Source organism: Gymnodraco acuticeps, unplaced genomic scaffold, assembly GCF_902827175.1.
Source record: "Gymnodraco acuticeps unplaced genomic scaffold, fGymAcu1.1, whole genome shotgun sequence".
NCBI lineage: Eukaryota > Metazoa > Chordata > Actinopteri > Perciformes > Bathydraconidae > Gymnodraco > Gymnodraco acuticeps.
The window spans coordinates 1-24,455 of NW_022990424.1; the positions used below are offsets into that span (position 1 = coordinate 1).

Sequence of the window (24,455 nt, forward strand, 5' to 3'; positions counted from 1 at the left end):
GGATGTATGTTTATGTAAAGCTGACTTAGAGCTTTATACTCTTTTTTTTGTTTGTTGACATTGGCTTTGTTCATTTGAAACCAAGACAATTTAGTTTTCTTTTTTTCAGTTGAAACTTTGCTTCAGAACCCAGAACCTTAAGGACAAAATGTCATTGAAACTCATTAAAACTACAATGTTCAATCCCACTGCCATCACAGCATGAAATCCCCTTTATATTATATCAGGCTCTCAATCTGGAGCCCTGGTTTCCACATTTAGTTGTAGATTGATTTCATTTCATCATGGTTGCTAAATAGAGCAAATACATGCCATTTTCTTTTGGTTTTCTTGCACATAATAAAATACAGATTACATGTCACTGATACTGCGGCATTATGTAACCAAACTGGCATTTAAAAAGGTTAAAATCCCGAAAATGAATGAATATTTGAAGGAAAAAAACTGGATAATGTTAATCTACAATATATAATCAATAAATAAAGTCATTTTCTACGCTGTGATATTTTCGAACCAAGTTCTAGTCACATATGTTGTGTTTGAGGGACATTTTGGAGCCAATATCTCAAATATAAAAACCACAGAAAACTAAAACCCCTTACGGCAAGCAGGAAGTGAAAAGGAGAGTTTTTTTTTACAACTTGAAATAACTCATCCTTTAAAACAGTAATGCAACAAGGGTTTAGTTGCATCTCAAAATATACTAGTGTTTTTCAGCAGTCAGGTTTTGCTCTGAATTTCCTCCTCTATGAGTTCAGCTAACAGCTAACTTTATTCTGACAATTACTCAACCAGCTCTGTGTAACTTTGGTAAATACCTGATCGGGTCTTGGGGAGGCCTGGAGCATTCTGGATGAAGTCTGGTGTAGCGATGGCACCGATCTTCTCCCGCACTGCGAACACAAAAGACAAAATCACATCAGATTTGGACTATCAATAGTGAGTAGAGAAGTAAAAATGCATAAAAAGAAATATATCTCAGGCAGAACTATAAACAATACATTTGTCAGAAATTTTTTGGAAACCTTCATTGAAGCACTTTTCTAAATAAAAACATAGATAGCGCCCTCTGCTGTCATAAAAAGCTACAATGATTATGTTTTATTTGACTGTTTTATATGTTTGCATTGCTATTGAACTGCTTCTCAATAAATAGTTACATTCCTATCAGATCTTTCTGCCTGACGAGGATCCTCCATCCATCCATCTTCTCCCGCTTATCCGTGGTGGTCGGGGGGTAGCAGTTCCAGCAGAGAGCCCCAAACTTTATTTCCCTGGCCACATCAACCAGCTCTGACTGGGGGATCCCAAGGCGCTCCCAGGCCAGCGAAGAGATATAATCCCTCCACCTGGTCCTAGGTCTACCCCTTGGTCTATGGTCTACCCCTTGGTCTACCCCTTGGTCTACCCCTGGTACCCTACCCCTTGGTCTACCCCAGCTGGACGTGCCTGGAACACCTCCCTAGGGAGGCGCCCAGGTGGCATCCTAACTAGGTGCCCGTACCACCTCAACTGGCTCCTTTCGACGCGAAGGAGGAGTGGTTCATCTCCGAGTCCCTCCCGGATGACCGAACTTCTCACCTTATCCCTAAGGGAGACACCAGCCACCCTGCGGAGAAAACCCATCTCAGCCGCTTGTATCCGCAATCTCGCTCTTTCGGTCATGACCCATCCTTCATCACCATAGGTCAAAAAAACGTGTATGCCCCTTTCCCTGACCAGGCTGTGTTTACCGACCTTGTCTTTTGAGGTCGGCCTCCAGCGTGCGGTTGAAGGTCAGTCCATCAGTCAGAGTTACGAAGCAGTAGAGGCTTTCTCCTTTCACAGGATGAGGTCTGCCCACCACCGCAGCCTCGGCAACGGCCTCGTGCTCCACCAGAGCCGACTCCACCTCCGCTGTACTCAATAAGTGACCTTCAGGGAAAGAGAGGAGGAAAGGGAGGTGTTTAATGAATCTTGGCTTTTAGATATTCCCCATTTATCACAGAAGGCTCAGCGGTCGGTCTTACCGGAGACATTCAGCATGTCGTCTATCCTGCCTGTAATCCAATAGTATCCATCCTCATCTCTACGGCAACCTGTAACGGATATACAGACAAATGCAACAAAAAAAAGATATAAAAATGAAATAAAGAACAAAATATATTAAAAGTAGGTCTTATCTCTCACCGTCTCCTGTGACGTAGTATCCCGGAAACTTCTTGAAGTACACGGTTTCAAACCTCTGCTTGTTCCCGTACACCGTCCTCATCACACCGGGCCACGGCTGTTTGAACACCTGTTTGAAAGCAGAGGGAGCAGAAACCGATCAAAACACATGACCAGTGAATACATCAAACATCATTAACATGTGGTGGTGATGATGATGATGATGCTCACCAGGTACCCTTCGCTCGGTCCCTCCAGCTCCTCTCCAGACTCATTCAAGATGGCCGGAACCACTCCGAAGAACGGGAATGTCTGGAGGACAGAAGTGATGGTGAATAAAAGTGGATTGGATTTGTGTTTAATTACCTCCACCAAGGAGTTTATATTTGTAGCTTAGTCTGTCTGTCAGCAGGATTAATGATAAGTGCCTGGTACAATTGTCGTTAAACTTGGTGTTATAATACACGTATGATAACATTGTGTAAATAATCAAATGCCTCTTAAATAATTTCTGATTCTATACACTTTTTTATTGTCTTAAATGTTTTTTCTATCACTTTTTCTTCTTCTTTCGTGTCTTTATGTGGGACAGTCGACCAGGATGTTCCATGTTTACCAGGGCCACCCTTACGACCACCACCCTTTGCTCATCTGACTCGATGTCACAATACTATTTTCGTAATACCGCCACGCACTTTTTATCCAGTTCGTTGGATATGGTGATGATAAGTGAACGAGGTCACTTACATGTGAGTATTCGTGAAAAAACCTTAATTAACTAGGCTTTTGTTATGAAGGCCTATTGAAGACAAGAATATCATTATAAAAATGACGAGTGATAATGGATTATGACAGACAGAGTCAAATGCAACCACTTACGGTTGGTACTAAAAATATTTTCCTACAGTAGGTAATTGTATCGAAGACTAGAAATACTTTGTTAAAAGGTACTTTATAGGTATTTGTGCTTAACCAGATTTAGTGTGATAAATGAAAAACAGCTTCTATTTTTTAAAATTTTAAAATAGAATAAATAACAACACAAAACACCAGTATCAGTAACATTGTTACTTAAAACATTGGTATCGACTGAGAAATGTCACAATGGTGCATCTCTAATATAGTTTTTAAATATGTAAACAGTTACCATATGCACATGCCAAATAAATACAGAAGTTGAGGTTTATTTCCCATTAACAGGTAAACAGTTCAAGTTTTTGCTTTTTGCTTCAACAACTATACTATAGAACTGGAGGGATGAAACCCTCTTTAATGGCCACACATGCAGAGCACACAGCACACGCACTGGCATTTGTTCTCTGCTTTTAACCCATCCTAGTACTAGGAGCAGTGGGCAGCTAAGTACAGCGCCCAGGGAGCAATGGGAAGTGAGGGGCATGGGGGGGATGTCCGGTGACTTGCTCAAGGGCACCACGGCAGGGCCCAGGATGTGAACTGAGACCTCTCCAAGTACCAGTCCACACTAATGCATCATTGCCTAAAAGAAGAAGTGTTTATGTTTGGAACTCTTCCAAAGAAAGATGATAGTCATGAGTTTGCTTCTTTACTTTCCTTTCAACAGTCACATTAAAACTGTTACTAAATCAGCCTACTATCACCTTAAGAATATATCTAGGATTAAAAGACTAATGTCACAGAAGGATTTGGAAAAACTTGTCCATGCTTTTATCTTCAGTAGACTGGACTACTGTAATGGTGTCTTCACAGGTCTCACTAAAAAATCTATTAGAAAGCTGCAGCTGATTCAGAACGCTGCTGCTCGAGTCCTCACTAACACCAAGAAAGTGGATCACATCACTCCTGTTCTGAAGTCTTTACACTGGCTTCCTGTGTGTCAAAGAATAGATTTCAAAATACTGCTGCTGGTTTATAAAGCTTTGAATGGTTTAGGCCCAAAATACATTTCTGACCTCCTGCTAAATTATGAACCATCCAGATCTCTCAGGTCTTCAGGGACTGGTCAGCTTTCTGTCCCCAGAGTCAGAACTAAACATGGAGAAGCAGCGTTCAGTTATTATGCTCCAAATATCTGGAACAAACTCCCAGAAACCTGCAGGTCCGCTGCAACTCTGACTACTTTTAAATCCAGGCTGAAGACTTTTCTTTTTGCCGCTGCTTTTAATTGAACTATTCACATCTTAAACTGCACTGTAACCTTTATTCATGTATTTTTTTCTGTTTTTAAATGCCATTTTGCCGCTGCTTTTAATTAATATATTCAGGCTTATTATTTTTAGGGTCGAAGTCCCCTACGGTATTGGGGTTAAAGTCCCCTAGGTGTGCCGTTTGGTTTCAAGACCCTGGTTCGCGGAGGACACCAAAAAAGTCCTAGAAAAGACAACTTAAACTTAACTAATGTGCATTTATAAAATATGCCCTGTGTTTATATTGCAAGATCAAAATGAAGGCAAACTTTAACAAGTATGGTCACAGCACAGTGTGGTAAGGGGTTTTATTTAAACCCTGTCCCCATTTGATATCACAAAAAATGTACCCCCACTTAACTCCCCTCGCCCAGTTTGGCGTTGCAGCTGGTGTTTTCCCTTTGCAAAATGGTCTCTAGTTTTATTAGATATAAGATATTATTGGCATGAATTTGAGAGAAAAAATATATGCTCTTCAAAGATAACAAACTTCAACGGGGAGATGATGGTGATCATAAGTAAATAGGCCAGCAGATTATGTACTTGTGTCAAAAGATTGACACCCTTGTCCACATACTTGTGTGCATTTTCCTGCTTTGTGGCTACGGTTCATGTTTGGGCTGTCGATTTACTTCTTCTACCTTTCCCTATTGTCGTATAAACCAGTTGATTGATTCGATTTTATTTTTAAATGAACACATATTTAGCTTTAAAAGAGATGAGATGGATTGTTGGACAGGATGTATCCATTTATTAAATCAGCTGAAATAAAATCAGAAATTTCAAAATGGCTTCCAGCAGTGATGTCATCGAGGCTTGACACCCTGGTGGAAGAGACATCGCGAGTGGGGTGGTGACATCATAGTGTCAGCATGTGGGGGCCAGGGTTCTTCACAGGCGCACCCCACAAACAAAGGGTTTCAAATGGGTACAAGGAGAATCATTGATAAGATCTAGAGTTTAAGAGTTAGGAAACAAACAAGCAAATATCAATCAATCTCACAATTATTTGATGTGTACGATGTCAGAAATGGTCACAGTTTTCTAAAGCCTAACTTCACATTTTTAACAAGTACATTTGAATGGATCAGGTAGATCAAATAATTAAAAAGTTACATAATAGTATATCAATCTAATACTTTAGAGGATTCTACTCCTAATGTTATGTATAAATAAATGAAATTCATAATCCAGATTATATAAGTTATCAGTTACCAAAGATGACTTTTGTAACATGAATTTTAACAGCTAAATTGACATTGCTGGTGGTAAACAGATTATTAGTGCATACCGTGATAGTTCATCGACAAGCAGTTTTCTTGACCTGATTATTGTCGGGTTGGCCGGGAGCCCAGTTTTTGGCGACAAACTTGGTACCATCATCCACATCCACATCCACACGCCCTCCTAAAAAAAAGTTTAATGATCAATTCAATCCAATAAAAAAAAACTATTTACCCCATCCAACCCTGCTGATAGTTCAGTGTCCAGATGTCAGCTTTACCTTGGTTCTATTATATTAAACAATAAAGTTAAGTGCAAATTTAATTACGAATATATTCAAGGTCAGGCTTAAAGGAGACGAACCCATTGCATCGTGTTTAATATTAAATTACTCACCTTTGCCAAGTCATTGCCTCCAATCCAAGTCTGTTCATTTGCGTTAGTCGCTGTGTTTATGATCTTTCTGATAAATGTGTACACCTTGTTGGGGATTGAAGCCAGATTTCCACCAAGGGCAATGCAGTCCACCTAATATGCAACGTGTGGATTGAATAAAATAACATAAAGCAAGTGAGAGAAAAGCGAGAGTTAAATGAGGAAATAGAAGTGAGAACTCTATAAACATGTTGGTCAGTTATAACTCGTATTGTTCCTCGATGTACCTCTGCATCAGCCCAGGTCTTAGCAGCATGCTTGTACATGTAACAGTGATCTTCAAACGGAGTCCATCCAGAAGGGCAGGTCTTACATGGGTCATGGCATGGCTTTTCTAAAGATGATAAGGACATTCATTAATCTGGCATGGAATAAGTGTGAGAGGAAAAGCGTTAAAGTGATATTTTATAGTTTGGGAGCAATTTAAAACCTCAAAGAAGTGCAGTAATCATTCTTCCTCTCCATATTGGTGGAGTGACTAAAACATATTTTAAAGTAATAATCCTTTAGGAGAAATCCCCTCTTTGTGTTACTATTCCTCACCAGCAGCTCAACAATTTAACAATGTAACTAAAACCTTAATTTGGGAAAATAATTAATTGTTAGAGCAGCAGGTAGAAAGTACAAGTCACTTTATAATTACCAACCTTCTTTCTGTGCCTGTGAACACAAAGAAAACATCATTATCAATGGATTAATAGGAACTTAATTGTATATGTTATTGTGTGTTATTCAATACCTTATTATAACCCTAAAGATCGTGGTATATAAATGTATTAGTGTGCGTAAAACTTACATTTGCTCCACTCCACAGTCCACTGGTCAAACAGAGGACCACAATGAAATGAAGACATGAAGCCATCTGTGTAAAGAAGTTATTAATAAGTTATTGCATCATTTACAAGTATATTTAATGTCTTAATGTGTACCTCAATTACAAAATTAAAATTAAAAAAGATTCTAATTCAGAAATAGAGAAGACAATAAAAAATATATACACAAAAGTTTGGAGGTTTTACTGAAACAAGACATTGTAAAGCACCAGACATGAAAAGGTGATTTCACTTTTTCAGAAGTGAAAACTAAACGTAATAATGAATTTATGATATCTCTTTCTGTAGGTATCAAAACAGATGAAGCCATAATGAAAGACAAGTATGAGAGCCTTACCTTGTTATGATGATCAGTTGAGGTTGCACTTGCAGCAGGTAACAGGGTGACTTTGAGAGGGAAATCCAGAGTTTATACTTGGTTAGCAAGTCCTTTGTATAAATATTGTGTAATCTATTGGCTCAGACTTGAGGAAAACCAGAATGCTCTTTAAACAAGATATTGATCCACTGCCTGTTCAGCTATCAGCCACAGCATGTCCAACACAAATTTAAACTCCAACATATTCAAATATTTTCAAAAATAATTAACAACATGCGTACATTTTCATCCCACTATACCTTTTCTTTACATGTGTTTCACTGAGATAATATAATTTCGCAAACGTTCGCCTCAAGACACCATTGTTCTTACTGGACCCACACTGAAACAAATCATTTATAACCTTCAGGTACACAAATGCAAAATACAGAAGGAAGTTCTGCGATACAACTCTCACAGTATGTGTATATATATCCCTGCCTCCAAACGTATGTGTACTTTAGGTTAGCGGCCAGTGATCATTGTTTACTGTTCTTGTGTTAAAAGGTGCTTTATAAATTAACTTGCCTTTCCTGGCTTTGATGCTCTGATATCGTCCAATATCCTGGACATATTGATGATTAAGCATATAATGATATTTTAGTCAACAGTGTTCTTAATACTTTTGTACTTCCTAAGTACAAGCCAACAGATAACTACTGTGTACATAGCCAGGTCCATAAGAAATAACCCCATTTATAAAATCTGTTGGCATGCATTCATTCAATACCTGGCACTATTTACTCCTAACATTTGTCTTTTATGTGGGACAGTCGACCAGAATGTGCCATGTTTACCAGGGCCACCCTTATGCCCACCACCCTTTGCTCATCTGACTCGATGTCACAATACTATTTTCGTAATACCGCCACGCACTTTTTATCCAGTTCGTTGGATATGGTGATGATAAGTGAACGAGGTCACTTACATGTGAGTATCTGTGAAAAAACCTTAACTTGGCTTTTGTTATGAAGGCCTATTGAAGACAAGAATATAATTATAAAAATGACGAGTGATAATGGATTATGACAGACAGGAGTCAAATGCAACCACTTACGGTTGGTACTAAAAATATTTTCCTACAGTAGGTAATTGTATCGAAGACTAGAAATACTTTGTTAAAAGGTACTTTATAGGTATTTGTGCTTACCCAGATTTAGTGTGATAAATGAATATCAGCTGCTATTATAGTTGTTAGAATAAATAGCACAAAACACCAGCATCAGTAAAATTGTTACTTAAAACATTGGTATCGACTGAGAAATGTCACAATGGTGCATCTCTAATATAGTTTTTAAATTTGCAAACAGTTACCATATGCACATGCCAAATAAATACAGAAGTTGAGGTTTATTTCCCATTAACATTACATGTTACTTGTTAGACGCTTTTATCCAAAGCGACTTACATACTCAATACTGTGGGCAATCCCCACAGTATTGGGGTGAAGTGTCTTGCCCAGGGACACAACAACATGCTGACTGCAGTGGGGTTTGAACCTGAGACCCCCTGATACGAACACCGGACAACCCACTACGCCACACGACCCCCCATTAACAGGCAAACAGTTCAAGTTTTAGCTTCAACAACTATACTAATGCATCATAGCCCAAAAAGAATGAGTGTTTATGTTTGGAACTCTTCCAAAGAAAGATGATGGTCATGAGTTTGCTTCTTTACTTTCCTTTCAAAGCTCACTACATTCGTGAGCATCATGGGCGTCGCCTAGGGTAGGCATCCGGGGCTTTATTTCTTTAGCCCCGGACAAATTCTCCCTCAATAATATAATACATTAACCTACTTTACCTATAGGACGGACGGCAGAAATGTAATTTCCCATGTTCAGTGAATGCAACACAGAGGCAAGACGACGCCACCAGACCAATCAGAGAGTTGCATGGAAATAAACGTGTTTTATTGGCTGACAGGTACGTACCTCTCCTCTGTGACAATGTTTACACTTTAAACTGTCAGCCCCGGACGCGGAGATTCTGAAGATGACATTAGAAGTTTTTTTAATAAAAAAGACGGCAATTCTCAAGTGGTGGCTCACACAACAACCCCAGAGCCACCACCTGAGCCAGGTGAACAAGGTATGTACCTGTCAGTAAACTTACAAGTTATGCGAACATGTAAGCAAAGCATAAAATACAGCTACGTTGACGTTACTTTGAATCGCGCGGGTAAACTAAACCGTTAGCAAGTAGCTATAGCTAGCCAGATTAAATAAACACTTTGTCACAATCTAAATGTTGTGTTTTTTAGCGTTACCTGGTGATTTCAAAGAAAGCTCTCTGGGAAATGTTGACTTACTGTCAGTGTTCGACATGAAGCTATAAGCTACTTTACAGTAGTACAGTTGATCCTGATTCCTGAGTCCTGTCAGTTAAAGTGTTTCATAGTTAGCTTAGCTAAGCATCAATGTAGCACTGAAATATATGGATGTGAATTACTCAAACTACATTTGCAGGGTTTCCCACACATAGACTATACTTGGGCGGGCCGCCAGGTATATTACCGGCCGCCCAAGTATATTTCGCGACCCATTTAGTTTTTTTTTTTTTTTTTTATCCTTTTTTTTTTATATATATTTTTTTTATTCGTCCGTGACCACGACGCCATCTGCGATCGATTAACTTGTAGACAATGATCCCTCGCTCCCTTGCTCTGATCTCGCCTCCTTCTGGCCTGTTAAGTGGCCTGCCTCACACTGGCTGTCCACATGATGTGGCCTGCCGACATGGCCACTGTCATACAGATCATAAATCAAAGCCCTTGATTGGTCTCTGTGTGTCATTCAAGCTCGGGATAACCTCAGCTCAGGTGAGGTAAAGGACTCTCTGAGTGTTTAGATAGTTAACTTAGTCTAAGTTCTCAGTGGGTCTCAAACGGTGTGGTCACCATTTATGTAAACACATATTTCCATTTGAGAGGGTAGTGATTGGTCTAATGGATAGTGAGGTGGGCTGAAGATCGGAAGGCTGTGAGTTCAAATCCCGCCAGGAACACCACCACTAGTGTGCACTTGAGTAAGGCACTTAGCCCTTAGTTACTCCAGGGAGAATGTCCCTGTAATCGGTCATTATAAGTCGCTTTGGATAAAAGCGTCAGCTAAATGAAATGTAATGTGATTAGTAAAATATGCATGAATAAATAAATAAAAAGTTAACTAGGTGAAAAAAGGTAAGATACACTTTTAAAACTTGTTGAGAGAAAACTAGTCTTTGCTGCTGCCTCAAAGAGGAGCAGGGGGAGAGGAGGGAGACAGGAGAGGCTGATTCAGGAGCTCAGACACACTCACAACTATAAATGAACCAAAACTAAATTAATAAACAAGTTTCAGTGTTTTTTTCATATTGGAAATGGTATGTTATTGGTTATGGCCTTGATTTTATGATTATTGAAATGTATACAGTTCTGTTAAATATAGGTGTTTCCATAGATCTAGTCTCTTTATTTTCCCCTCAAAATGCACCAGATTGATGCATTTAACTCCAAAATAAAAAATAAAATCTTACCGGGGGGGCATGCCCCTGGACCCCCCTAGAGGATTTGAGGTCGACCCCCACTAAAAATCACATGGATAGGTTCCTAAATACATTAATAAATACATTTATTTTTTTAAATAGTAACTCATTTCCATATGTTCATGTGTGGGTAGTAGATTTAAACTATAGGGCTATCATTATGGACCCTGCCTGTACCTGTTCGCTCTGCCATCGCGTGAAGGGTCTGCTAACAAGCGACCAACAGAAAGGTTAATGTTGTTGCACGTCACCTCAACCCCCCCCGCTACCACCACCCCCCAAAGTATATTTCAGATCTGTGGGAAACACTGGCAGTTAATGGACCAGCACCAGAGGCATTCCCATACACACAGGCGTTGGAGCTGTTCTTCATGAAATCCCAGAAGGATGAAGTGCTCTGACAAACAGTGCCATCTTTGCGCAAAATGATTATACCGGAATGAAAAGTCAATAAATAATGTTGTTAAAATAATGTTGTTAAAACCTTTTTTTTTTTCCCTTTGTATTTTCCCTTTTGGATGAGGATATGTTCCCCTCTCTTAAGGCCATCTTCCAAGCTGCTTTGACAATCCCAGTCACCAGCTGCAGTTGTGAAAGGTCCTTCTGTGCCCTGTGAAGGCTACACACTTGGCTGAGAAGTACAATGGGCCAGGTGAGGCTTAGTCATTTGGCCATCATTTCCATTGAGAAGGAGGTCTTGGCTAATGTGGCCCATGGAGAGGTCATCGACCAATTTGCGAATGTCAAACCAAGGCGATTCAGCCTAACACTTCCACCTACAAAACAATAAAGAGTCTGAAGACAGCGAGTGATGATGGGGAGAAAAACGAAGCAAATGAAAGGTAATGTGATGAAGGAAGCAAGTGATGAGGGGAAACGGCAAGTGAGGAAGGAAGCAGAAAGTGATGAAGGAAGCAAGTGATGACGGAAGAAAGTGATGAGGGGAAACGGCAAGTGAGGAAGGAAGCAGAAAGTGATGACGGAAGCAAGTGATGAGGGGAAACGGCAAGTGAGGAAGGAAGCAGAAAGTGATGAAGGAAGCAAGTGATGACAGAAGCAAGTGATGAGGGGAAACGGCAAGTGAGGAAGGAAGCAGAAAGTGATGAAGGAAGCAAGTGATGACAGAAGCAAGTGATGAGGGGAAACGGCAAGTGAGGAAGGAAGCAGAAAGTGATGAAGGAAGCAAGTGATGACGGAAGCAAGTGATGAGGGGAAACGGCAAGTGAGGAAGGAAGCAGAAAGTGATGACGGAAGCAAGTGATGAGGGGAAACGGCAAGTGAGGAAGGAAGCAGAAAGTGATGAAGGAAGCAAGTGATGACAGAAGCAAGTGATGAGGGGAAACAGCAAGTGAGGAAGGAAGCAGAAAGTGATGAAGGAAGCAAGTGATGACGGAAGCAAGTGATGAGGGGAAACGGCAAGTGAGGAAGGAAGCAGAAAGTGACTTGAAAATCAAGTGTTTTTAAATATTAAACCCCTTTCTGATTCTGAGATTTTTTTTACATATGGGTGTTGAGAAATGTATCCATAGATCTCTTAATGTTGCTCTCAAAGTGCATCAGATTGATGCTTTTAACTTCAATATTTAAAAAAAATCTTCCTGGGGGAGTTTCCCCCAAAATAGTACTTTACCTCTGCTTATGTAACTCCGGTGTATTGTCCCCTCGGCAACAGATCACTCACAGTTGGTGATTACTTTCCAGCATTTCAATTGACAGCATAAAAAGGACATGTGAGCTTCATTGCTTAAGAGATCCTCACATGCTATCTCTTTAAAAAAAGAAGTGTCCAGTCAACAACAAAATATCAGTGATCGTATAGTGATAGTATATTTTTCACAAGCGATGTGAAACATTAAACTTAAAAAAACTGTGAGGGCCTAAGATATTCTACAAAATAATATTTAAAAACATTTTAGTTATATTTTTCATTACTTTTACCAACTTGATTTAATTGTATTTAAAATAACATTTCCAAAGAAATAAATCCTTCGAATCTGCCTGTTCAGTTTCTGTTGGAATGTGAAGGGTTAAATGAAAGAAGCTCCTCTCTGTGAGTGTGAAGACAGGAGCTGTTGGACGTCCAGCTAGAATTCACAGAGGGCCAGCTATTGTAACTAAAACGAGAGAGAAATGTCAGTACAATTGACCAATCATATCTTCCTTCTAAATGGGTGGGTGTTATTATCGCGGACTTTATGACATAATAACTCGAGGGAAGGGGGTGGGGGTCAGAGGGCCTAGGTATAAGTGCACGGCTCGCCACTGCAAATAGCCAATCACACAAAAAACATGTTGCTGTGACTGTGAGCATTAAACAATTAAAATTAAACTAAACAAACACAACAGTACGTTATTGTCCTTATAAAATAAAAACATACATTTTGTCCACCGATATAATACAGGCACCTTACCCTCAAGAGATCCTCACGTGCTATGAGAATCTCCCACAATCTATTGCCATAACAAAGCTAATGCAGGCATACGTTTGTGACACTAGATGGCGCAATTGTGTATGTGCGTGTGGGGAGTCTTGCAGTAGAACATTTGACTGTAGTGCCGCCACTGTGGGCTAAGCCCCGAATGTTTCCAGGTCCAGGCAACGCCCCTGGTGAGCATCATATTGCTCTTTTGTTTTTCTTCATTGCTTAAACAAATATATGCTTAATTAAATGATTTGTTCAATACAACACTTGGTTGTAAAAGCAAATACTCATGAGAAAACACATCACACCCCTTGTTACGGTGGTCGTCTTAACTTTGTTAAACTGTGTTATATGCAAATGAGCTGTGCGGTTGCCCTGACGTCATTTGCTGCCATTTCCTGGTCCGCCCCCTGAAGATTATGATTGGAGCACGCCGGGCCCGATGCACTCCAATCGCAGCGCACAGCCGGCGCACACCTGCTGGAGATGACTACAAAGCCTGGGGACAATTATCACTCTGGAGGCTCTGACATGTGGATAGATGCCTCTCGCTACTTGCTCCTTAGAGAATTATGTTAACTGTGGTTAAACTTGTGTGATTAGTAGTGTCGAGAGTAGCTTAGTTAGTGTTTAGAGTCTTAGGATTTTGTGACTGCTGCTGCCTTTAGTTTAGCTGTGGTTTTGTACAGACTCTTTTTGTTAGTTGTATCACTTTTAAAGTGAGGTCTTATTTAGTGTAATAGTGTTTATTCCCCTATATGCAATTAGACTCCTGTTTTAGAGTCCTCCTTTTGTTGGTAGCCTACTTTATTTAATTCTGCGCCCTTTTTGGCCGTTGTTTGTGCCAGGCTGCATGTCCTATTATTTTGTTACCCTGCTATCTAAAATAAACCCATTAGACCAATTCCAAATGGTGTGTGTTGTTTTCCTCTACCCCTAGAGGGGGACGTAACACCACTGCAGCCTAAACCAAGGAAAACACCAAATCTTAAATGGTAAACTGGATTGTATTCTTCTTAACCTGAATTGTTATTCTTTTGAGTTTTGCCTTTTTATTTTCATAAAATAAAAGTAGCCATGACCTGAGCCTTGAGGCAGTGAATAAAATTGGCGTGTATGGATTTAAAGTTCATTCAAAGTCAGTGAATCAATTATTTCCCAGACAAAGTATGTCTGTCTCTCAAGATGAACCAGATGCTACAGTGTTAAAATCTTTTTAGAGTTTTGCCAAAGGTTAATATGCTTTTATAATTTTCAAATAGGTGTATCGTATAAAAAAGGGGAAAGGAAACTTTTTGATGCTAATAAATCATTTAAAAAAATTGGATTGAAGATGTTAGAAATTGCATGTGTGTAACCCTCCTGTCCACAAGAGGCACTGTGTATGGAAGCAGGTAGAAGTTCCTGACATAAATAAAATAGAGGCCTGGATGAGGACTTCCTCCGCTTTGTCCTCAAACACCCACACCAGGGGCCCTTCTCACTTCGGTTAAATGGAATCCTTGCTTCCCTCACTTGCGTCGTTTCCCTGCGACTAGTCCCTCCCACTAGGGAAGCATGGAAACCACGAGAAGTAGGGAAATGAGTTTTAAGAGCAATGGGACGTCCTTTCAATATGGTCTAGCTGCGGCCGCGGACAGTACACGACGGTACCATTTGTGATGACGCTGCACAGCTGATCGTCTGACAGCAGCTCTGTCTGCGTTATTTCCACACAGAATTCTCAAACTAATTCTCAAAAAAGATAAACGCCATTCTTAAAATGTATAAACGAACAATAGTTTGATTAATATTGATTAGAGTGCACAATAGAAATAAAATAATTGAGAGAAGAAAAAGAGATATATTATCTATCAAAACCCAGTTAGATTAACATTCATTGGATTGCACTGTTGTTTGTGTGGATATGTAGCAAATTAACATTTTAAATAGCACTTAATGACTGACTGAATGGAAATGACAATAAATGAAAATGTAAAACGAAAAAAGTGATCATGAAAATGTTTCCAAAAAATGAATAAAATAATTTTTACTACTTTGTTGTTCAGATATATCACATATTTGTGACTAAATTATACATTAATTGAAACAAAACATGGTATAGACTGAGGAGTGACTCTCGTGAGGTTCATGTATTTTCTTCACGCCGCTGGGAAACTGCTCTCATGTCAAGAAGCATCAGATCAGTGCATGCGCTGCATCGTCCAATCAGTGAGCGATACACAGTAAGGGGGCGGCGCGAGTGTCTGAGGATTTCATCGGAGGATGGTCTGGTGGTTCCTCGGTTATCGCTCCTCTATTATCGCTCCTCGCTCCTCGATCCTCCGGCAAAAATAAGGCCATTGGGACGCTACTCAAGATGGCGCAGACAAATCAACTTCCGGTGAGACCGAGGAGCGAGGAGGAAATGAAAAATAAGAGAAGTCAAACGCAGCCCAGGATTGAGTGTTTGGTAGCTGTTCGCCATGTGTCTTTTGATTGACCAATGTAAGTAGAATCCTCTTTGTAATTTTGATGTTTGTACTTGAGTAACCTCAATGGTATTGTCATGGCCAGTTCTACTGATCATATTTCCATTGTTGAGGTCTACTAGAATAGATTTAAATTGTGCAATTTTCCAAAATCACATTGGTTTCTCATACAGCATCTCTGTATAGTATGTGTATTCACTCTCTGTCCTAAACGGCTTGTTGGAGCTCCTGCCCCCCCTCCCTGTGAACCCAGTGTGCTCTGATTGGTCGGGACGTTGCGAGGCTCGTTGCTGCTGCGAGGAGCGGACAGGTTTCCGGGTCGGCGATACAGCGAGAACAAGCGAAACTCATCATGAGCCAGGGCCATCGGCCGGTACTGATGTGGGCCGGTCGGATAAGTCACTAGCAGATTGGTCCATTTGGGCCAATCCGGTCATTTGTTGTTGATTGGGTGTTCACACGTCACAGAACCCAGGAAGCAAACAATGGAAAATGAGAAATCTCCAACGAGGCGTTTTGGGGCAGCATAGACAGGTATTTTCTGTGTTAATTTTACTCGCTACAGGGTACTTTGAGGGTTTTTGACTCTGCAGACCGTACTTTTCCCACTTTAGTTCCGAAATGTTGCGTTCACAACAAAAAATTCCGGACCAAAAATTAGTTAATGAGAACCTTTTTACCCCCTTTTCGTCCCTGCTAGAGAGCAGGGAATTTCGTTGGAGAAAAAGGTTCCTATTTATGATTGGCTGGGCGAATTGCAAACCATGCCCTGTAAAACTCCCAAAAAGTTTTGTGAAGCCGCCATTTTATTATCCTTGCATTAGCATTAGCCCAGCGCGCGCAAACGCAGAGAGACTAACTTATGGCAACACAAAAGAAAACATGGGAGATGAGGAGGTGTCGGTGTTCTGGCGATTTCCCAGCAGCTTCTACTGAAGCCAGTCCCCAACTCCGGGAACTTCCGGCCGGGGACTTCGGGTGGCAGTATACGCCGTGTAGTTGTTTGCGGCCTGCCAGTAAACCCAAAGCAGAAGAAGAAGTGACATCAGCTGCTTCATTTGCCTAATCCTCCCCCAGGGACTTATTCCGGTGTGAACGCGATCTGAACTTAGTTCATGAGAACTAAAGAGTTCTCATGAACTAAGTTCTGATGAACCTTTGTGGGAAAAGTACTGCGGTGTGAAAGCGCCAATGGGACGGGTGATAACCGGAAAAGCATGACATGGGGCCTTTAACATAAAGAAAAAGCCTAAAATCACTTTTTAAAAAGGCCATACAATTACTTCTTAAACGCTGTTAGCCTAAGGAGTAAAATCACAGGAAAAAACATACATAACAAACGCATATCCAGTCACAAAACAATTCATTATAAAAAGGCCTTACCTTCAGATGAGCTTCTTACTCGACCTAGTGCAGGATTTAGTAAGCCTTTCCAGTCCGTTTAACTCTTAGCCTGCTCCATGATAACTCTGCATTGTCTTGAAGTTAGAAATATTGTTGCTGGTTGACAGCCACACACTGATAGTTCTGACTCTCCGACGCCATTGTTGTGCCCTTCAAATTGCCGCCGCGCCACCTTCGTCTCCTTATCGTCAATCTCAATTTTATATGAGACTCCACTTTGCCGTTTGTCCATATGAGTAAAACATCAGTTTTCCCGTTATAACAGTTACACATTTTGGTCGTGAAGTTAGGGCTCCCTCGGCGACCATCAACCGTTGGTTGGCACTGGTAACTACCGTTATAGCTAACTTTGCCATGTAGCTTAACGTTAGAAAAATGTGTAGCTCAATTAAGCCCGGAACACTTTAATATAAAATAAGTCTAATATAAGACCAAAGTTTATAATGCGGACCTGAGGCTAGGGAGGCTGTGGCTCAGTGGGTAGTGTGCTGGACTTTGAATCAGGGGATAGCAAGTTTGAGTCCCGTCGTTGTGTCCCTGGGCAAGACACTTCACCACAAATTGCTCCTGAGGGGATTGTCCACAGTACTGAATGTGTGTAAGTCGCTATGGATAAAAGCGTCTAACAAATGACATGTAATGTAATGGACCGCCGAATGGAAAGTGAAGTCCTCAGCAACATTTCAATGATTTGCATTGAATATTTCCATGTCAGGAACACAATAAAAACTCCAAAAGTTGGCAGGTAACTACACCAGCGAGCTAACTGAGATCCAAGATGGCGGATGACACCTTTCCTTTTCTTCCTCCCTCTCTGAAAGGAGCTAAGAGCTGCCCAGTTAAATAATTAAGTATCTGATCAAAGGAATATTACAAAAATCTTCTGTTATAACAAAAAACGCAGTAGTACCTGAGATTGACAGGTCAAGTAATCAACCTAAAAAAAAAGTTTTGAGTTTGTTATTTTTAATTCAAATAAATCACCAATACACAACATGCACTGTGCATGTAGTGCATTTCCTTAGATTGCTGGTAGTGCCTTGTTAAGACTGATGCATGCCTCCAAAAGCTGCAAGCAGGAGAGCAAACTGTTTATTTGTTTTACAGCAGTGGGTTATCTAGATTAGAACAAATATGGTTTGAAGAAGAATATTTGAGATAAAACAGATATTATTTGGAAATTATTACATGTATTTTTTTTCCATCAAATGTTGAATTTAGGATTTTACAACGCCCTCGAGTTACTTGAAACGTTCAAATCACAAGTCATAAAACAATCCAACACAGTTACCACTGGAATCTAATTGTACAAATAGTGAAATAATAATATAAATGTAGCCCAGTCTTAATCTGCAACTGTGCAGAAATACCGAGGTTAGACCGAATAAATAGAGAATAATTAATAAAGACAAAAAGCCACGCAGCATTTGAATGTGGATTTAGGTTTCAAATGTCAACGTTAGGAATTAGGCTTCAATATTTATTTAAAAGACCAGCCTGTGACAGAGGATTAGAGGCAGTAGTCATGTCCATTTACTGTCATTGCATACACTTTGATACAACTCAAAAATTAGGATAAACAGAGAAAAACAAAAGAAATACAAACAGCAAAATTCTCATCCCATCACCTGAAATTATTATACAAACAAAATAAAAAAGCTTCTAAATCAAAGCAGCTGCAATTTTTCTTGAACATTAAATACAATTATTAGCTTTACACACCCAGCTCAACTGTTACTTAGGTTGGCACATTGATACACAAACGGCAATAAACTCAAAAGGTAAGAAAAGCTGATGAAATCTGTATGACGTCCTGCTTTTGGTTCATCTCCTACAAATGATATCACAAGATCTTCAAAAGATGGAAATATTAATATATTTACATTTTCAAATGAGCTCAATATTTAGATTATTATTAGATTTTGGATCAGTTTTATGGTGTTAATGCTCTGTCTTCAGTCTCTCAGCACAAGAACAATAAAGTTAAAGATGTTGACTTTTGCTTAAAATATCAATAACACGTTCTCCTCCCTTCCATCTAAAAACATATTGAAGGATGGAGGAGGTCTGCTGATATTTTAAGTGTTTCTATTGTTAACAAATCCCATAAAAAGATCCAAACCATCAATGAAGACATTGAGTTGAGAGCCACTATCAAAGTAATGAAAGAAGACTAACATGTTGGTTGTGTTTTTTGGGATACAGAGTTTAAATAATCTGTTTAATAAACAAATCTGTTAATAAAGACACCACTGATGTTTTATTCTTAACTGAGTATTAGCTATGATTGAACAGACTTTACCGTGCCATATTTGACTTTGAATGGTACCATATCATGATGCAGACTTGATGCACAGATTGTGGAAAATCACATATTCTGTCAATTCTAAAATGGTTGCGATTATATTACCAAATTAAAATCATACTCTTGCATAATTTCCAGCCGTTTGGGATTGACTTTGGTACCTCATGTGAAGTCTTATTTAATAATTAAACACAGAGTTTAGACACATTACAATTTGTTAACATAAGAACACAAACAAATGTGTTCTGTTATTGGGAAATTCAAGACACCTTTTTCCCTTTTTAACATTAGACCTGCAGATTCTTTGGGAGGAGCTGAGCATTTGGTGTCCTGAGCTACGTGACACTGAACACACTTTCCTAATTTCCACCAGACTGAAATGAAATAGCCCAAGCACTTCTCTGCAACTTCAACATATAGAAGTAAAAGAAAATACAGCGTGCAGACACACAAACGGACAAACCCAACATATCCTATGTCAAAAACCAAAGAAATGTGACACAAAACTACATGTTTTTAGAAAATGACAATAGAAATTAAAACTAGTAGAAATATTGAGCGTAATCATCAGTTTACTTAACAGTACTATGGCAGCGAGCGAGGGGAGGAGATAACTTGTATTAACTACAGAGCAGGTAGCACTTCACATTAGCATTATTTCAGTGTGAAAACACTTTAAAGAGATAGTTTGAAAGTAGGGTTGTTTGAGGGATTTATCAATATTGAGTGTATAACTTAGAGAAGATGGCGTATGGTACACTACCAGTTTGCGAAAGAAACAGAAGAACCGGCAGGAAGATAAGCTAAGGACTGCAGGGGCAGCTAGCCACCTTAATACATCAATACCAGTTTAAGCGTAAGGAAACACGTCTGTCAGAAAGTGCGGTGAGGTCATTTGACCTCACACGGCAAGAAGGTTGATGGTCTAATGCTGCCTTGATCAGTTGGGTTGTTTGTGATATTGTGTGACTTTGGTGAATCTGAATCAACCCTTAGAAACACCATAGTCACAAAATAACACAAACAACTAACTGATCGGGCGGCGGTAAATCAGCAACTCCTGTGTTCTTCAAAGTAAATGTTTTAGCAAAATGACTTCAGTTTCCTGTAAGAAAGAGGTGTCTGACAGCAGGATAGAGTTGTGCAAATATTCTAGATATAGCATACACTCAGGCTGATATTGATTTTTTTCGAAATTGTCCAAATGTTTATATTGTATTCATATGTTTGGCTGCTGCAATTTATGTTTCTTTCACCAAACTGGGGGCTTAACATCCGCAGTAGGTTCTACACTGATCTCTGGTAAGTACTTCATACAACCCCACCTTAAACAAAAAAGACGAACTCTCTCTTAAAGGAGCACATACTGTTATGTTACATTGGCGTAACACTGGGATAAAACACAAGTAAGTGTTTCCCTGCTCGACCTCTTCCACACGTTGGACTCAGGGACGGTCTTTCACCAAACAGCCTCTGGCTTCTCGCCCTCGAACACACCAGTGCCTTGTTCGTTTTTGAAAAAGCAGCAAATCGGTCAACTTCTGGAAAACGTTTCAACATACAGACGGGTTTAATTTGTACCCTTTGTCTGCTGCTTTAAAATGATTACTTCTTCTACAGAAGAGTGAAACCTCCACCAGTAACAGATGTTGTGTCTCTACCTGCTGCTTATTTACAATAAAAGGACAATGGGGTTAAATACAAGCTCTGATGCACACCGCTCATACTTCTCAGGAGCTAAAGGTTGTTTGTTGGACAAGACCAAGTTCATGTAGGTTCTCCTTTTCCTCTTCTTCTCCGCTGGTTGGGTTTGAGGCCGCTAGCATGCGGCTGCTATCTGAGCCTCACTGCGAGGATCCTGGAGGTCCTCACACGTTGGGGCAGCATCTGTTCTGGAAGAGCTGGTCCACCACCGAGGAGTCGGCCAGCGTGGAGATGTCGCCAAGGTCTCGTTCGTCACAAGCGATTTTGCGAAGCACCCGTCGCATGATCTTACCTGCAGAGAGGCAGAGAGGATGTATTTGTTTATGTAAAGCTGACTTAGAGCTTTATACTCTTTTTTTTGTTTGTTGACATTGGCTTTGTTCATTTGAAACCAAGACAATTTAGTTTTTTTTTTCAGTTGAAACTTTGCTTCAGAACCCAGAACCTTAAGGACAAAATGTCATTGAAACTCATTAAAACTACAATGTTCAATCCCACTGCCATCACAGCATGAAATCCCCTTTATATTATATCAGGCTCTCAATCTGGAGCCCTGGTTTCCACATTTTAGTTGTAGATTGATTTCATTTCATCATGGTTGCTAAATAGAGCAAATACATGCCATTTTCTTTTGGTTTTCTTGCACATAATAAAATACAGATTACATGTCACTGATACTGCGGCATTATGTAACCAAACTGGCATTTAAAAAGGTTAAAATCCGAAAATGAATGAATATTTGAAGGAAAAAAACTGGATAATGTTAATCTACAATATATAATCAAATAAATAAAGTCATTTTCTACGCTGTGATATTTTCGAACCAAGTTCTAGTCACATATGTTGTGTTTGAGGGACATTTTGGAGCCAATATCTCAAATATAAAAACCACAGAAAACTAAAACCCCTTACGGCAAGCAGGAAGTGAAAAGGAGAGTTTTTTTTACAACTTGAAATAACTCATCCTTTAAAACAGTAATGCAACAAGGGTTTAGTTGCATCTCAAAATATACTAGTGTTTTTCAGCAGTCAGGTTTTGCTCTGAATTTCCTCCTCTATGAGTTCAGCTAACAGCTAACTTTATTCTGACAATTACTCAACCAGCTCTGTGTAACTTTGGTAAATACCTGATCGGGTCTTGGGGAGGCCTGGAGCATTCTGGATGAAGTCTGGTGTAGCGATGGCACCGATCTTCTCCCGCACTGCGAACACAAAAGACAAAATCACATCAGATTTGGACTATCAATAGTGAGTAGAGAAAAAAATGCATAAAAAGAAAGATATCTCAGGCAGAACTAAATAAAAAAATAGATAGCGCCCTCTGCTGTTCATAAAAAAGCTACAATGATTATGTTTTATTTGACTGTTTTTATATGTTTGCATTGCTATTGAACTGCCTCAATAAATAGTTACATTCCTATCAGATCTTTCTGCCTGACGAGGATCCATCCATCCATCCATCTTCTCCCGCTTATCCGTGGTCGGGTCGCGGGGGTAGCAGTTCCAGCAGAGAGCCCCAAACTTTATTTTCCCTGGCCACATCAACCAGCTCTGACTGGGGGATCCCAAGGCGCTCCCCCAGCGAAGAGATATAATCCCTCCACCTGGTCCTAGGTCTACCCCTTGGTCTACCCCTTGGTCTACCCCTTGGTCTACCCCAGCTGGACGTGCCTGGAACACCTCCCTAGGGAGGCGCCCAGGTGGCATCCTAACTAGGTGCCCGTACCACCTCAACTGGCTCCTTTCGACGCGAAGGAGGAGTGGTTCATCTCCGAGTCCCTCCTGGATGACCGAACTTCTCACCTTATCCCTAAGGGAGACACCAGCCACCCTGCGGAGAAAACCCATCTCGGCCGCTTGTATCCGCAATCTCGTTCTTTCGGTCATGACCCATCCTTCATCACCATAGGTCAAAAAAACGTGTATGCACCTTTCCCTGACCAGGTTGTGTTTACCGACCTTGTCTTTTGAGGTCGGCCTCCAGCGTGCGGTTGAAGGTCAGTCCATCAGTCAGAGTTACGAAGCAGTAGAGGCTTTCTCCTTTCACAGGATGAGGTCTGCCCACCACCGCAGCCTCGGCAACGGCCTCGTGCTCCACCAGAGCCGACTCCACCTCCGCTGTACTCAATAAGTGACCTTCAGGGAAAGAGAGGAGGAAAGGGAGGTCAGTGTGCGAAAACACACGTCCCACCGTCCGCGGACGTGTTATTTACAATATCGACAAGTAGATCTTTCAATTGACTTGTTCCGGCGGACAAGTGACGTTTTTCGGCCTGATTATTGACAATTATTGATACATTCAGTTTACAAAAGGCCAGAACTCATTCGCAAATTGTACGTGGTCAGCCATTGTTCGTTTAGAAGTGTTAGTTTTGGTTCTGCTGTCGTTCCTAAGGAAATGCATATCGCCGCTTTCTGTTACTGTTAGACGGGGCGGGGCGGAGCGTGGTGAGAAGTGTAGCACTATGGCAAGGTTGGGAAGCAAAAATCGGTTCCGAGTAGGAAAAAAATAACCAATTTGTCCGGTACGGGGATTAATAAGAGGTGTGAGGCACAGGAGGGGCGAGGCCGGGAGCCCCGAGCCCCCGCGGACTGCAGCTCTCCCTCTCTATGCTCCGTATCAGCTGATCGCTGCATGGTGTGCGAGCCGTGCAGCTCAGCGTCTCTCTCCTCCTCTTTTCTACACAAGCGGATCCGCTGCCCCCCCGTTAACAGCCTCATCTTTGTCAAACTTTCTTATGTTCTTTCTCTACCACATAATGAAGGTTATTTAAGCCGTTTTAACTCTTATGTTGTTTAATTATTGACCACCATTGCCTTTATGAAGTAAAGCAAGCGTCTTTGAGTTGTAGAAAAGCGCTAGGCCTTAGGCTATACATCTAATGTGTCATTATTATTATTAGATTAGGTTATGTCCTATGTGTTGGACATGTGTGGTTGGACTCTGTCTCACAGGCAGGTTGCAGTGTAACATCAGAGGAGACTGGGCCAATTGTACATTCTCAAACTGCACACTTAGAACCTAACTAAACAATGCAGAGATTATTTTTATATAATTGTATTCAATAACCGTAAGAAATTCAACAGTATGAAGAGTGATTTGTAAATAGGAATACAGATTTGACTTAATGTTTTCATAAATATATTTTTCTCCCAGTTTGACTTATTTTTACCCTCTCAAAGAACCGGAATCGAGAACCAAAAATAACCCGAATCGAAAAGCAGAACCGGATCGTTAAAATCAAACGATATCCAACCCTATGTGTGATGCCAGTAAAATCTTACCGCTCACTTACGTTAGCGGTGTCGTAAAAACCGTGGGGAAAATGTAAAATACGATGACGACGAAGAAGATTCCAGTGGCCCCAATTTTTGTCCATTCTGGACAAGTGAAAAATGTATTCGGACAAGTAAATTGCCAAACTCACTTTCCATGGACAAGTACTCTCTAAAAACTT

The 24,455-nt window shown here is 40.4% G+C and overlaps 3 protein-coding genes across 3 annotated transcripts in view; all 3 read right to left on the reverse strand.

Moving 5' to 3' along the window:
* Positions 1-487: 487 nt before the first annotated feature.
* LOC117551920 (acetyl-coenzyme A synthetase, cytoplasmic-like) lies at positions 488-17,096 on the reverse strand. The gene is made up of 6 exons (XM_034224999.1): positions 16,968-17,096; positions 2,380-2,460; positions 2,170-2,278; positions 2,010-2,078; positions 1,738-1,914; positions 488-893 (listed from the first exon to the last, which is right to left on the reverse strand). Exons 3-6 carry the CDS (start codon positions 2,249-2,251, stop codon positions 784-786), a joined length of 438 nt encoding a protein of 145 aa, XP_034080890.1. The 5' UTR covers positions 2,252-2,278; positions 2,380-2,460; positions 16,968-17,096; the 3' UTR covers positions 488-783.
* Positions 5,042-7,192, reverse strand: LOC117551919 (galactose-specific lectin nattectin-like). The gene is made up of 7 exons (XM_034224997.1): positions 7,143-7,192; positions 6,769-6,834; positions 6,620-6,632; positions 6,200-6,306; positions 5,934-6,065; positions 5,605-5,720; positions 5,042-5,266 (listed from the first exon to the last, which is right to left on the reverse strand). Exons 2-7 carry the CDS (start codon positions 6,832-6,834, stop codon positions 5,254-5,256), a joined length of 447 nt encoding a protein of 148 aa, XP_034080888.1. The 5' UTR covers positions 7,143-7,192; the 3' UTR covers positions 5,042-5,253.
* Positions 17,097-18,158: 1,062 nt separating the features above from the next.
* Positions 18,159-24,455, reverse strand: part of LOC117551921 (acetyl-coenzyme A synthetase, cytoplasmic-like) — a 31,014-nt gene continuing 24,717 nt past the window's right edge. Inside the window, 3 exon segments of the mRNA XM_034225000.1 lie at positions 18,159-21,289; positions 22,125-22,199; positions 22,957-23,133. Coding sequence (XP_034080891.1) covers positions 21,162-21,289; positions 22,125-22,199; positions 22,957-23,133 — 380 coding nt within the window. The 3' untranslated portion in view covers positions 18,159-21,161.

Bases quoted from the DNA above. Each gene is read 5' to 3' on its own strand.
- LOC117551920 (XM_034224999.1), bottom strand. From the start codon at position 2,251: ATGAGGACGGTGTACGGGAACAAGCAGAGGTTTGAAACCGTGTACTTC. The intron at 2,079-2,169 runs GTGAGAGATAAG...TATCCGTTACAG, and splicing joins ATACTACGTCACAGGAGACG to GTTGCCGTAGAGATGAGGAT. The intron at 1,915-2,009 runs GTAAGACCGACC...CTTTCCCTGAAG, and splicing joins CGACATGCTGAATGTCTCCG to GTCACTTATTGAGTACAGCG.
- LOC117551919 (XM_034224997.1), bottom strand. From the start codon at position 6,834: ATGGCTTCATGTCTTCATTTCATTGTGGTCCTCTGTTTGACCAGTGGA. The intron at 6,066-6,199 runs GTACATCGAGGA...GTTGCATATTAG, and splicing joins AGACCTGGGCTGATGCAGAG to GTGGACTGCATTGCCCTTGG. The intron at 5,721-5,933 runs GTGAGTAATTTA...ACTTTTTTTTAG, and splicing joins GAGGCAATGACTTGGCAAAG to GAGGGCGTGTGGATGTGGAT.